Source organism: Molossus molossus, unplaced genomic scaffold (genome assembly GCF_014108415.1).
Source record: "Molossus molossus isolate mMolMol1 unplaced genomic scaffold, mMolMol1.p scaffold_m16_p_1, whole genome shotgun sequence".
NCBI lineage: Eukaryota > Metazoa > Chordata > Mammalia > Chiroptera > Molossidae > Molossus > Molossus molossus.
Genome location: NW_023425344.1, coordinates 36,828,885 through 36,843,621, shown reverse-complemented (window position 1 = coordinate 36,843,621; position 14,737 = coordinate 36,828,885). Strand labels below are relative to the sequence as shown.

Sequence of the window (14,737 nt, the reverse complement as noted above, 5' to 3'; positions counted from 1 at the left end):
TCTACTCCTCTGCTGAATGAAGACATAGTTTGTTCTAAAAAAAAAAGCAAATCGGGAAAAGAAGGCCCACTGGATAAACCCATGTGCCGGCCGTGAGCTCCCGGCCAGCACAGAGAAATGCTGTTGGGGAGCCCTGTTCATCACCATTTAAAGGTTCATCAAATTTGATGGAGAATTATATTTAATGCTTAGAGTTGGCAGGTCCTTTTTTCCTCACAGCTTTTTAAATGACTCCTTTTCCCACTGATTGGTCCACCCACCTCATTTTCCTCTTAATATTTCACTAGCACGTCTGCTGCTGGCAGTATGAGGACCCCACGCCAGCCAGATATCAGCGGGCTGGCTCAGCCCAGCAGCAGCTTAGGAACGAATCTGACCAGAGCCGGGAGCAGAGGCCCTTCATAAATAATGATATGCTCTTGTCAGTGGTTTTGGCCCTCGAAGGATGGTAATATGCAGATGGGTCCGCTCTTGTCTGCCACTCTGTCTTTGAACTTCCTGTTCAAGGGTATGGTTTTCATCAACCTCAATGCTGTAAAGAACACCTTCTTTATAAGATTGGATTTTTTTTTTTAGCCAAAAGAAAATAACTGAATGTTTTTGTGTATAAAAGGTTTCTTTGAAAAAGATTAAAAGGGGGTGGAGTAACCAGTCCAGATGTCCAAGTGAAAAGTTGTGACTGTGAAAGGAGCTTTTTCTTGTAATGCATGAAAAGTAAGACTGAGAACAACCTTTTCTAGGCTCCAGTTTCATTAAACACCATTAAGAAATTATACCTTTTGCTATATAACTGCTTTCCCTTATTTTTTTTGTAAACAGTCTCTGTACATATATGTCATTTTGCCTACTCATGCCTACAAATCTTTTGGCAGGAAAAATAATACTTCTACCTTTTCTTTTCAGCATCTTGATCTCATTTTCAGAGGGACAAGCCAAATGCAGTGCTCACGGGGTGAGCAGGGTTTGGAATGCTTGGTATGCTAGCTTCCTTCAGATGCTGTTTACTGCTGGGGTCCAGTCATGGTGCAGGTAAACTATAGGGACCCAATCAACCTTATTGGACCCATAAAACTAACTTTATCCAAGAAATAGAAAGTGAACAAATCTCAAAGCTTTGTATATTTCCAGAGAGAAAAATAATGCCTATATTTCTGACGTATTTATGGTGGAAACACAAGTGTATCCCACTTTAAAGAAAATTTTCTTTCTTCTTTTTTTTTTATTGTATCTATATGAGATGATGGATATTAACTAAACTTATTGTGGTAATTATTTCACAGTATATGTAAATCAAACCATCATGCTGTACACCTTAAACATATACAGTGATGATGTCAATTATTTCTCAACAAAACAGGGGGAAATCAATAAGCAATGGAAAATGAAAGTTTTGCTATTAGCAAGATTGCTACTAAAATTTAATAGAATGTAAATCCTTGAGAACTAGGAATGTTGTCTCCTTTGTTTCCTGCTTTATTCCTGTCTCCTAAAAGAGTATGACATAATAGGCTCTTAACACATATTTGTTGAATAAATGAGAAAAAAAAATCAATGGATACATTTTCACTGTGGCAAAGTGGAAATGACTAGAAGCACTAAAAATAGTAAATCTTTAGGCTCAAGTAGACACTGTCCTTAAGTAGATCACCTGAGTGTTCATTTGTTAAAGGAAAAAATTAGATACACAAAATGCTAGAGATACCATTGAAGATATAGTGACACAGTGAGTGAGGGGGCTCTAAAAGCATGGCTTGGAAGTATCACTCTAGTGTTTTAAATGCTGAGAGAAGTTCACAGAATCGTGGCATGTTGATAGGGAGATGGCCCCTTAGAGAATCCTCTGCCGGAAAAGAAGGTGGTTCAAGATTTTCGTGACAAAATATTTGAGAAGGTTAAGATCATCAGAGGTAAGCACCACTAAATTTTCATCAGCAAGTCCCAATTCTCAATATTAAAATTATTCTTTTGTTAGTTAGTTTGTGCTTATTTGGTCCTTGAAACTATGTATCTTCATAAGGTCAAGCACTATGTCTGTTTGGCTTACCACAGTATTCCCAGCTCCTAGCCCAGTACCTGACATAGTGGGTGCCTAATACATGTTGAATGAGTGCAGGAATGAATGAAAGCTTGGGAATTTAATTCACATCATTATGTTTAATGTTTATATTAGTATTCTCTAGGTGGCAAGTAACAGGAACCCAGCTCAGACTGACTTCACAAAAAAGGTGGTTTTACTGGGAGGATGCTAAGTCTAATCAAAGACTGTAGAAGCAGGGAAACCTGGACATGTCAGACTAAAACTGGGGCCTGGATTGCTGGCAGGTCTCTCTCTGTTTCTCTCCATCCCTGTCTCTTGTCTTGGCCTCTTTTGGTACATGCCCCTAGCAGGGGCCGAACCCAGGACTCTCTGATAGACCGATAATCCAACCACTGAGCCAAACTGGCCAGGGCATGTCTTGGCCTCTTTTTATGTGTGGACAATGATCTTCAACTGCACAGGAGGTTTTCTTTAAGAACCTGAGTCCCTAGTCTCATGTCTTAACAATTCACCCACCAGAGAGGAAATTTGTCCCATAAGCTCCATTTATGAAGTTATTATGGGAGCATGTGCCCTGGCCTGCTTGGATCACACACCACGGAGGAAGGGTCTGTCCCCGGAACAAAGGCGGGCTGTGGGGCTAGTTTCATTCCACATGAAACAAAGATGTTTCTTCCCGCTTCTTTTATTTTAAATAATCATGTGCAAATTGTATTACCATATTATACCTTAAAAAGTAGAAATATTTTAATGTAATTAAGAACGTCATAATGTCTAAAATTTTTAGTTATATGAGAATAGAATCCCCTTTAGAATATAAGTCTTACAAGGAAGTTGTATGTATTTGACTTCCTTATATGTTTTTAAGAACACTTTTTTACAAAAGTTGGGGGTACCTATACATGTATTTACAGTCATTAGAACAGTGATGAGGGCATGTGGTTTGAAGTCATTCCTCTTGGTAATGGTTTTCACTGTTATTAACTTTGAGCAAGAGATAGACCTTGAGCCTTTTGTGTTTGGTTTTGCCTTTGAATCAATTTTGTGGGGTTTATGCCTGTTTATTAATCTATAAAACAATGAGATTAAAAACTATATACTTCACAGGGTAGTTGTGAATATTAGGAAAGATAATGAATGTGAAAAAAATGTTTATTACAGAGTACAAACAATAAGTGGTTATTATTGTATCCTACACAGATACTCCTTGGCTAACGATGGGGTTACATCTGCGTAAACCCATTGTGAGTTGAAAATTTTGTAAATTGAAAATGCATTTAATAGGACATCGTCAAGCATCGGTTGTTTACCCTCACATTGCCTGGCTGAGCAGGAGCTGTGGCTTGCCACCACTGTTCAGCATCATGAGAGACCGACGACAGTCAGTCAAACATGGCTAGCCCAGAAAATGTCATAGCCATCAAACATGGCTAGCCCAGAAAATGTCAAAATTCAGAATTCGAAGTACGATTTCTTTTGAATGGGTATAGCTTTGGAATCAACATAAAGTTGAAAAATGGTAAGTCGTATGATCACAAGCCAGTGACTGTGTGTATGTATTTCTAAAGTGATATTCTTAATATGGGATCCATGGATTACCATCCCCCAAATTATATGTAAATGTGTATGTGTTTATACCTGTATCAGTCAATAGTAGGCTGGCTAGCCCTGGCCAGTTTGGCTCAGCGGTTAGAGCGTCGGCCTGCGGTCCGGAGAGACCTGGGTTCGGTTCCCGCTAAGGGCGCGTACCTCGGTTGCAGTTTGTCCCCGGCCCTGGTTGGTCGTGAGGGTGGCAGCCACTCGATGTGTCCCTTCACGTCGATGTTTCTCTCTCTCCCTCCCTCCCACTCTATCTGTACAAAAAATGGAAAAATATCCTCGGGTGAGGATAAAAAAAAAAAAAAAAAAAAAAAATAGTAGGCTGGCTCAGCTGTGACAGAACACCAAGAAACTGTGACTTAACAAAACATAAGTTCATTTCCCTCGGAAACTATACGCGCTCCAGAGATGAGCCATCCAGGACAAGTGCGGCAGTTCCATAGTCATCAGTGGCCCAGGCTTTCCCCTCTTGTTGTTTTGCTTTACTAAACCTCTGATATTCTCCTGTGAGTCCAAATGTCAGCTTAAGCGTTCAGGCCAGCAATATAGATGAAAGGGGTGATGCAAGAACACTTCCTGGAAGTGGGATATCTCATTGACCAGAACTTAGTCACATAGCCACACCTAGCTAAAAGAGCAGCTAAGAAATGCAGTCTTTATGTGGGAGGTTCCATTGCTAAGCAAGAAGAAGGGGGCCTAATGGGAGAATCTTATATGTCTACAAGCATATGGATATATATTTCAACAGGGAGAGAATCTATAGCTTTCATTAGAATCTTGAAGAGATTTATTACCATTTATAGAATTAAAAACAACACTGTTCCAAATTGGAATCAGCCATTTCATTATGTAAACCTATAGAGCAAGGGTACCTTTCTAGATCATCTCTCTGTCCTGTGACAGGAGAGTAGGAAATAATCAGTCCGTCTATAAGCATAGATTTGGTGCCATTGTGTACACATCACAGGTACCACTTGATAATAATGGTTTATTATTTTAATTTATCCCCTTAAATCCATCACTATACATAGTAAATCCAGGAGCTTCTTTTTGATGCCTCATGATGTGTTGTTACTCGAAAGACTCTTAAGCAATTTAAAATTTTATCTATACCCTTTTCTCCTTTCATCATTAAAGATACTAATCCAGATTATTTTTGAGAATTCATTGACTTTTGCTTTACATAATTAATTTAATTTAAAAACAATAAAGTCTAGTGAATATCTTTCTTAGTCTAATTGAATTTTTGCTTTTAATGTTTTTGCTTTGTACAAATCATTTGATCTTTTTGTTTTTACCCCATTTTAAGTAACACATGTTGAGCAACACATAAAATGTCAAAAATTCTAATTTAATTCATTTCAAACATAAACAACTTATAAAACTAACTCTAATAAAGTAAACAGTTTTTAGACATTTTAATGGTTTTATTGTGCATGGTCCTTGCTGATGCACAAATTTGTAGCTATAAATGGTTGGGTTACTTATTTTAATTAATGTCTCCTAAGAAGTTTCTCTCTTTAGAAACAAGTCAGATGTCAACGTTAAACATGTGACCCAAAAAACAGCCCTGATAATTTAATTGTCAAAGTAAAAATATGTCAGGATTTTTTCAAGTATTAAAATTGTTAATTATATAGCCATAAAAAAATCAATCCTGATCGACACAGTAAGATGTATGTTTATATTGTTAAAGTGTAAAGGAAGGTTACAAAGCAAGTACACCTAATATATTATTAAAAATATTTAAGTGTCAGGGAGAAAACAATTTCTAATAATAGACAGCAGTTATCCAACCATTTAATAGCATCTATTTTTGGGTGGTGAGGTTAAAGATGATTTTTACTTTCTAGAGTATTTTTTCTATATTGTATGGATTTTTATAGTATTATGTTGCATTACTTTTATTACCAGAGGAAAAAATTACAAACTAGAAGCTTTTTCCATTTTGGAGAAAAGTTATTTATAATAAAATAGATAAACCTAGGTAGTATTTTTCTTTTCACTACAGAGTTCTACCTTTAAAAATAAAAATGTCACTTAGAAGGTAAAATTATATACTGACTACTGTGATTTTGAATCATGGCATTTGGAAAATCTCACAGGAAATTTGATTTATTGCTGCTTTGTTGAAGAAGCTTCTTTGCCTTGCTTGTGCTGGGCTGGTAGCTACATGGAATTGCAATGAGATTTGAAAATACAGTAACTCAATGTGAATTAGAAATGCAGTCTCCTGGATGTCCTTCCCCTTAGAGTCGCTGACTTAATGTTAATGAGGACGTGTGTATGTTACTTATCACAAGGTGTGAGACTAGCAGGTGACTGCTGGGGACATCAGTAAAGCTTTTGTGCACTGTGAAAGCAAGAATAAGCCAGCTCTTTTAACCAAAGCCCCGGCTTTCCCTTCTTTGGATTCCCAAGCGGATCCTTCAGCTGAATCTAAGCCTTAAAAATAAAGCCACTCTCTATGCCTCTCTGTGCACACTGAGTATCTTGCCAAAGCCTTCTATGAGATATCTGTGAATTTTCCCTGGGAGAACACCACACAGTGTCCTTGGCTTCCTGTTCCAAATGATCCACTCCAATGACACACTGTAATACGGCTCAAGGTAGGGAGAATGAGCTGCCAAAACCTATTTATCACTTTGCTGGCCTTGAACTGTGCACATCCATTTAAAGTTAAAAAAGGGTCATAGGAAGAGCTTTTGTTCTCCCCCGCCTTGCCAACACTAGTATCTTGTATAAAGATTAAGATGAATTGTCAAGTGTTTCCCTGCCTGTTTCTCCCACCCTACAAACTGCCATTCCTTCAAGATGTATGAAAGAATGAATTTGGGGAAATAGATGCTTGCAGTTTCACAAATAAATATCGAATTTCCAAAGCTAGGAGGCATTGGTTAAATAGATGATGGTTATCCATAAATGGAATATTATGCTACCATTACAAATGCTGTTGAAAAATATTTAATAAAGTGCAGAGATGGCCAGGGTGTAACATTGTATGGATAACCATCATCTGTTTAACCAAAATAATATACAAAATATTATCCCAGTTTTGTTTTTAAAATTAAAAATATATATTCAGGAAAAAGTACAGAAAGATATGCTCCAATGTACTTTTTTGTAGTTACCATTGAGTGAAAGGATTATGTCTGAATTTTCTTCTCTCTTTCCCTTCCTCCCACATTCTTTCCCCTTTCTCTTTCCTTTTTTTCTTTTTCTCCCTCTCTTATCAGTATTTATTAACTTTTCTACTTCTGAAATAAAATAAAATTGAACTCATTTAAAATAAGTTAACTAGTGTTGATTCTCATTTAAAATAGGAAATTTGCCAGTTAACATGAAACAAAGGGAACACATTTTAGAGCATTTTATTTCTGGCAATTAAATTTATATTTTAAAAAAGACACTTTAGGAACTGGGGTGGGGGCGGATAATACACGAACTCTGTACTCTCCGCTTGTTTTCATCTAAACCTAAAACTTCTCTAAGAATAAAATCTATTAATTAAAATTGCAGAAGCCCCTTCACACTTGTGTTACTTGGCTGTCCTTTATTTTCTTGCCATCGCAGGTTGTCAGTCAGCATGTGTTACGTTAACACTGGAGTTTCAATGAGCCGAGGGGCAGGGTGAGGGCAGGCTGGTCCGGCTGTGGTCTGGAGAGCAGTGAGGCTCGCCGAGTACTCTGAACACCGAAGACCTGATTCTGCGGTTCTCCCTCTGGCTGACTCCTCCTGGCCTCTTGAACCTCAAACTCGGTCATCCCCGCCCCCTCCTAGTCACAGACCAAAGCAGAATATGTACCCCCTGGATTCCCTTGCGAGTTGGTGATGACCCCTGTCCTCAGTGGCTTTGCCGTGAAATCAGTTCAGTGCACACACTGGTTCTGGAAGGTTGCCACAGTGCCCTCGTGGCCCCTCTTGTTTAAAATCCTGCCTCCAGAAAGCCCTGTTGAAAGACAAGTATGAGAACTGCCATATTGACCAAAAGCAGGAGGTGCGGTCCAGGATAAGAGGGGCATGTTTGAGATGAGTACAGGAGCTAGAAGGCCAAGATATACAGGATTGAGAGTGCCCCTCACCCATCCTGTGTATCTGGCTCCATGTTTCCGGCAGCATGAGGCTACAGGGAGAAGGAAGAGAGAAGCAGGTGGAAGAGGGAACCAAGTAAGATGGTGGGAGAGCTGCCTTTATCCTGGGCTTGGCTTGGGGTAGAATTCTAGCCATCATTTTCACCTAACCAACCAGCAGTAACTACCATACCAACTAACTATAGTTTCTTCTTTCCTCTTTCTTCCCTTCCCTTTCATCATTCCATAAACACGCATCTGTACCTACTCTGTGCCCAGCTCCATGCTCGGTTCTGGGGCTCTAATATTGAGAACAAGCGTCCATGGTCCCTTTTCCTCATGAGGGTTGCAGTCTAATGGGAGAGAACTGGTCAGATAACCACACATAAAAATGTAAAGTTGCAGCCGTGACAATAGCTGGGGAGGAGAGGTACACATTATATTTTTATTAAATATCATATTATTACTACATCACCCTTATTATATTATTATACTGTGTATCATTATAGCAGGGTTGAATCTGGGAAGTTAGGCAAGACACCGTCAAAGAAATAATACTTCAGCTGAGATCTGAAGGATGAGTCGAGTGAGCCAGGAAGGCAGTGTGGAGGGTTTTCCAGACACAAGGAACAGCATGTGCTAAAGCTCCATCTGCTATCGTCTGGAAGGGGCTTACTAGAGCACGGAGGGCAGCCTCCAGTGTTTGACGTCCTGATTCCCACACACCCCACAGGACTCTTCCAGGTGCAAGTGAGTGTTCTTCTGAACCCCCGATATTCATTCTTTGTGTGTTTTGCTTCAGCTATAGAATCTGTTTTTACAGCTGCACTTTCTGGTACAGAATTTGAATATGTATCATAAAACAATCACAAGGAGAGAGTACATGTATTGATTGTTCTGATTTGATTGCTAAATGGCCGCTGTCACCCGGCAGCTCTTTCATCACCTTGATAGCTGCGAAATAAGCACCAGAGGTCAGGCTCCCAAATTTAGGTTGTGCTAATAACATGATGCTCATACACTTTTTAATTCTACTTAACGTTGCAGCTTTGATATTAGATACAAACCAAGTTAGATTGTGCTTTGCCTGCAAGTTGTTTTCTTTGTCATTTTTTCATAAGGTAAAGAGCTTTGTCAAACACTGTTTTTAATGCTTGAATTTAGAGAACTTCAAAGACAATTAGTCCTGGTTAGTACATTCATCTGTGATTATTTTCATGGTGAAATGGTAGTATTAAATCTCCTGATGTTAAGGGAATAATTTTACTTCAAAGCGTAGTTCCAGAATATTCTGTCTGGTCTTGCCACTAGTCCATGTTCCTTAGGGTTTATTCTTGTAAGAATTGTTCAATGAATACAGTAGTGAGAAAATGGATGAAAAACATACGGTGTTCTTGTTCAAGGGCACAGCTGATCATTTTTTTCTTTTTTATTGAATTTATTGGGGTGACATTGGTTAATAAAATTATACAGGATTCAGGTGCACAACTCTATAATATATCATCTGTATACTGTACTGTGTGTTCAGCACCCCAAGTCAAGTCTCCTTCCTTCACCATTGATTCCCCCCCTTTACCCTCTCCTACCTCGCCCACCCCCTTTCCTCTGGCAATCACCATACAATGATTCACCATAAATGATTCCCTCATACAATCATTTTTTTTTAAACTTTCAGTCAGTGACCTTATTCATTTCTCTAATGTATAGGATTGTACTGTGCATGTGTTCAAACTGGTGAAAAATGGCAAAGTATATAGTGTGGTAGTGGAATGGCAACAGGAGGCATTGTGTATTTAATTTTTTTAAGTTAGAAGGAAACCAAACTCTGTTTTGATAAGATATGGTAACAGAAACCAAATGAAAATAGAGAAAATTATTATGAAAAATGTAAATTTTGGAATGGAAAGGTAATGTTTTTGAATAATGTTGACCTAAAAGATACTATGACATACTTTGAAGTGTGATATGATTAATATAAAAGCAGAATAACTATTAATGTCTTTAAATATTACTATATAGTTTTAGAAAAATAATAAAATCCGTTAGATGAACCAGAGTATTATTGATGGGTGGCTGGGATAGTTTCTAAGCAGGATTGCAGAACTTTTCCCTGCTTTCTCCTAACCGGACATCTGATTTATTATTTTTGTATTGTAGGTGTTCCTACAGTAAAAGTATTCATTTTCTTTCGAGCTTTCCCTTTCATTTGTAGACCTAAGTTTGTCTCTGTTATCCTTTTCCCCAGGTTACTTTTCTGGTCTGTATCCTTGAATTACTTTATGAGTGTGTATATTCTTAACTCATAGAGCCATATTGAATTTATTGCTCTGACTGGAATAAGCCCCCTACGACCACTGCTGGTCGCATGCCGGTCATCTGTGCAATAATGAACACACTGGGATGCTCTTCGCTGTAAGCTTCGCTGCCACTCTCAAGGTGTCTGCTGTCTTGACCAGAGTTCTCTCCCTCCTTGTCTCTATATTTTTCTGATTGCTTCCCCCGCCTTCCCCTTTTTTTCTTTCTGTAACTATTAGAAAAACTAATTGGCTATTTTGTAAAAAGAAACATGTTCACATACCCCCCAATATTAATAATATTTTAAATTATAAATTATAATTTTTGAGCATTTTCCATGGGCCAGACACTAAAGTAACTATTTTCCAAGGATTATCTCATTAAACCCTATAAAAATCAGTGCCATTCTTATGCCTATTTTTCAAATGAAATCAAGCTCAATTAAGAAACTTGGTCAAGTTCTCATAAATAGTAAGTGGTGGTATTAAAATTCAAACTTCATAAGGCCATATATTAAAACTATGGTTGTTTCTTTTTCTATATAAATAATGTCACACTTTATTGCATTAGAGTATCTTCCAAAAGTGAGCTTATTCAGTAACAGACCCCCTCAGCCTCAGTTATCAGACCTTGATGTCTCATGTCTGCTTTCAAAGAGCTTCAGTGATCTAGGACTTTCTCCTGACTTGTCCTCGGATTGGTATAAAAAAATAATGTTGCTTGTCATTTTGAAAAGGGGGTATAAAGTGGACTCTTATTATCTTCAGGGCATATGCCCAAGTAGTAAACCCATTCCCCCATTTGCAATGTCCACAAGTTCATTTGCATCACCAGGATATTGTTAGAAATGTCTTCAGTAGCAGCTTTGCCATGCGTTCAGGTGTTTGATCAAAAATGGATGTGTTGGGAGCTATTGCCAAAAGAACGAAGGTCAACGTGAGATAACTCTAATGTTTTGTATAAAGAACACACTTCATAAGGAAAAGGGAGTGTGAGACTGCAGTTTGCCTCAAGGTTAGCCTCAACTCATAGAAAATCCAAGACAACAGCTGATGCCTTGAGTTTAGCTAGAATGAAATTCTGATAAGCGGAGAATTTGCCACAGGAGCCCTTTTGCAAGAGCTGATTATGTTCATCTGGGGTGGTCCTGGAGGGTTAATTGAATCAAGTAAATCTAATTTTAGTGATTAAGGAAGTTATTTGAGCTGAAGAGACCTTGAATAAATTCTGGGCACCTTAATCAAATAACATGAATCTTATTCAAGTTATGTAATGGTCTTTCGCATCTCTCACACTAATGAGAGATAAGCAGTGTTGTCCTAGAGATTTCAGTTTGAAGCCTAACTTCCCTGTTTATCAGATTAGAGACTGTGGGCAAGTAACCTCACCTCTCTGAGCTTTACTTTCCTTATATGTTAAAGGGGATAGTAGTATTTTTTCTTTAGGATCATTAATTTAATTTATAAAATTAATATCAGAGCCCTCTCCTTCCTTCCCTTTTTATCTCTTTGTAAAATGGGAATTATTATTTTTAATGTATGGTATGGTACCTTTTCTCTAAGGAACTGTACATCTCTTATTAGCTTTGGAGAATTTTTCCATTGGGAGATAAATTATACACAGAATAGTTGCTCTGGGTTTTTTTTTTTTTTTTTTTTAGGACTTATACAGATTGATTATATAGTTTTATACATTTAAAGTTGAAAGTCATAAATTCAGTATTCACAAATAAATTACAGATAAAATCTAGCACAAACACTATTCTAAGTACTATTTTTAATTGTGAAGATAAAATGGCTTAATCCTCACCATGTTATTAATAAGCACATGTCAAGCTCCTGTATAGGACTTTGTCCTACAGATTTTAAATATTAACATGTATTTTTATAAATTAAGTTTTCATTTTGTCATCTCATTGTGAAAAGAACTCAGGAAATTACTATATGAATGATTCTTTTCTTGGTAAGCCAAGGTAACCTCACATTTGTAGTAGTGTTTTTATATCACTGCACACCTACTAAGTTATATGAGTCCCGTGTACTGATACCAGTTGTTAAGAGACTAAGTCACTGGAAGGGGCTCAAAAGCTAACGTTCTCGTGTCCAATCACACGTGATGTTGCATCTCCTCTCACTTGACCTGGAAATACTTTCTCCCTCTGTGTCACCACTGAGGCATACCTTTACCCTGGTATTACACTTCTATTATGGTGGGATAAAAGCTGCACTGTTTAAATAAATGTTTTAAAACGCATGTAGTAACAGCTCCTGATTGCCATTTTCCCCATGCTGATTAGAAAGAGTGTTTCTGCTTCTAGGTATATATGTGATGGTACCTAGAGTTCTTTGTCATCTCTGATAACTAGGATTTGAGTTTGAACAGAAACATAGAGGAAAGTTTCCAATCAGCGGTTGTCTAAGGGTCCTGATAGAAGCAATGATGTTGACTACTACCAATACTAGTAGTTATTAATAAATACTATCATTATGTCACATATTGTATTTTAAATTACAGTAGTAATAATATATATTTTAAATCACCTAGTAGCATATTGCTACCTCCCAGGACTAAAGGCTTGTGCCACATCTGGATGTAATAACTTCTGGCCAATGGCTCTCTCACCTCTGTCCAACTGTGGGTTTGGGAAAAGCGACTTACTGTTCCTCTTGTATCAGCTTGTCTGCTAGTATCACATTTCCTTTTAAAGTTCTGAAGAAGGACTGAGTAAGGCAGTCAGATTTGCATAATGGAAATAGAGGGACATATTGCCTTTCTGAATTTCTTGTGACACACCTCCCTAGGGAAAAAGTCCTTAAAAACTGCCATCTGATCTGACAGCCCTGAAGCACTTCGCACATAGGGTGTTATTTTCCAAATGAATAAATAACACAACTGAAGTAAACAGAACTCTGCCCTAAAGGAATCCACAATGTAAAGGCAGCAGAAGGCAGAACCAAGGACTCTCATCAACATCCCATCATACTCTTAAAAGCTGACCTGATTGCTATTTTCCATTTTTAATTTGTGGAAAAAGGAACCTGCAGATTACCCGTTCCCAGCCCCAGTCAGGAAGAAGGAAAGGAGATTTTACCAAAAGGCATTTGCGAAATGGAGATTAGTGAATTGGGCTCTGCTTGGCTTTGAAGTTAGTGTTTGAGTGATCAGGCAGGTTCTGAAGTCAGACACACCCAGGATTCACACCCCAACTCTGCCCTTTGGTGCTTACAAAGCCATGGATAGTTCCTATCTCTGAGCCTCAATTTCCTCATCTCTAAAATGTCTACTTGATATGGTCGTTTTGAAGATTGAATGAGAAGATGTTGTCATGCCAGGCATGGTAGTTCCCAATGGTGGCTCAGTCCTTTTGCCAAGTTTCTTCATCTGTAAAATGGAGCTGATTACACCTCCCTTTCTCAGTTGTGGACGGATTTAAACAGCACGAGGCCTAGAATATGAATTCCACTGATAATAATATTATCATTACTCATATAAGTATTCTGATAAATCTACTGTATTATACCATTGTGCACCATATGGAAAATATTTTATTCACAGCTCTTTTGTTTGTTTGTTTGAGGAGGCACATCCCCAAACCCTCAAAGTTGGACAGGCTCCTCCACTTGTCTGTCGCTGCTCCGCTACATTTTCCTACAATAAGATGAGGCCGGTCATGTTTGACTGTTGTTTTCCTCGAGTAAAAGAACATTTTTATTTTCCTTTGTGCCTGCTGCTTTTCTATCTGCTACTCTCTACTGGACACTGTCTGCTCTTAATTTCACCATTCCCATCTGCAGAAAGGCCCCAGGTTTCAAATGAATGCTGAACAAGATGACCTAGGAATTCTTTTTAAAGAGAAGAATTTCTTTATTGTTACTGTAGTTTTCACATTTTTTCCCCCTTTTTATTGAATTTATTGGGTTGACGTTGGTTAACAAAATTATACAGGGTTCAGGTGCACAGTTCCACAACACATCATCTCGACAGTGTGTTGTGCGTTCACCACTTAATTCTTTATTAGTGGTGAATATTTTACAGTTCTTACTACTTGAATAATTTATTCAATAGTAGGTGAATGACATCTAGAGACATTGCAACTTTACACATTTTGCCAAAGTAGTGTGTCCTTTCACTCTGTTCTGGAAATATTAAAAGAAATGAACAAAAATATGGCCATTTCAATTGACTGAAAAAATTCTTTCTTAGGATTGCTTAGGAAATTCTGTTTTTATATAATAAGCTATATGTTCCTGTGCTAGCAACCTGGAAACGTGTGTCTTTCGTTCCGGGAAATGTTCTCATGTTGCTTCTTTGATACTTCTCTCATTTTTCTGTACCTCCTACTGTTCATGTATTGGACGTCCTGGAATGTTACTCTATGGGTTTGGTATGTGTATGTTGTTTTTCTCTCTTATTTTTCACCTAATTTTCTTTCTTTTTTTTTTTTTTCCAGGTGTAAGATTTCTTCAAGTTTATCTTTCAACCGTCTTTTGGTTTTTTCAAATTATTTCTGCTATTATTTTGTTTTATTGTTTTTATTTATTTATTTTTTGTACAGATGTTTCTCCTTTTTCCCCCATTGACGCCATCCTCCTCCCTCCCTGCCCTGTCCCGAGCTTTGTTGTCTGTGTCCATTGGTTATGTATATATGCATATAATTTCTATGGTTTCTCTTCCCCCCCACCCCCTCTTCTGGAGATTGTCAGTCTTTAACTTACGTCCACGTCTCTGGGACTAC

The 14,737-nt window shown here is 37.9% G+C and overlaps 1 protein-coding gene across 15 annotated transcripts in view; it reads left to right on the top strand.

Annotated features, from left to right (window-relative positions):
• SCFD2 (sec1 family domain containing 2) overlaps nt 1-14,737 on the top strand; it is a 394,530-nt gene that overhangs the window by 195,801 nt on the left and 183,992 nt on the right. For 4 of the 15 annotated variants that reach the window (XR_004958594.1, XR_004958593.1, XR_004958595.1 and 1 more), the window contains exons 8-10: nt 904-952; nt 1,817-1,907; nt 3,239-3,557. The exons of 3 other annotated variants lie outside the window; for them this stretch is intronic. Coding sequence is in view for 2 of the 12 variants with exons in the window: in XM_036253360.1 (XP_036109253.1) it covers nt 904-952; nt 1,817-1,907 (140 nt within the window). In the remaining 10 variants the exon portion in view is untranslated. Of the gene's footprint in view, nt 1-287; nt 449-903; nt 1,030-1,816; nt 1,908-3,238; nt 3,558-14,737 lie in introns of those variants that run through there. 8 more of the 15 variants (XR_004958607.1, XM_036253443.1, XR_004958597.1 and 5 more) reach the window with 7 other exon arrangements.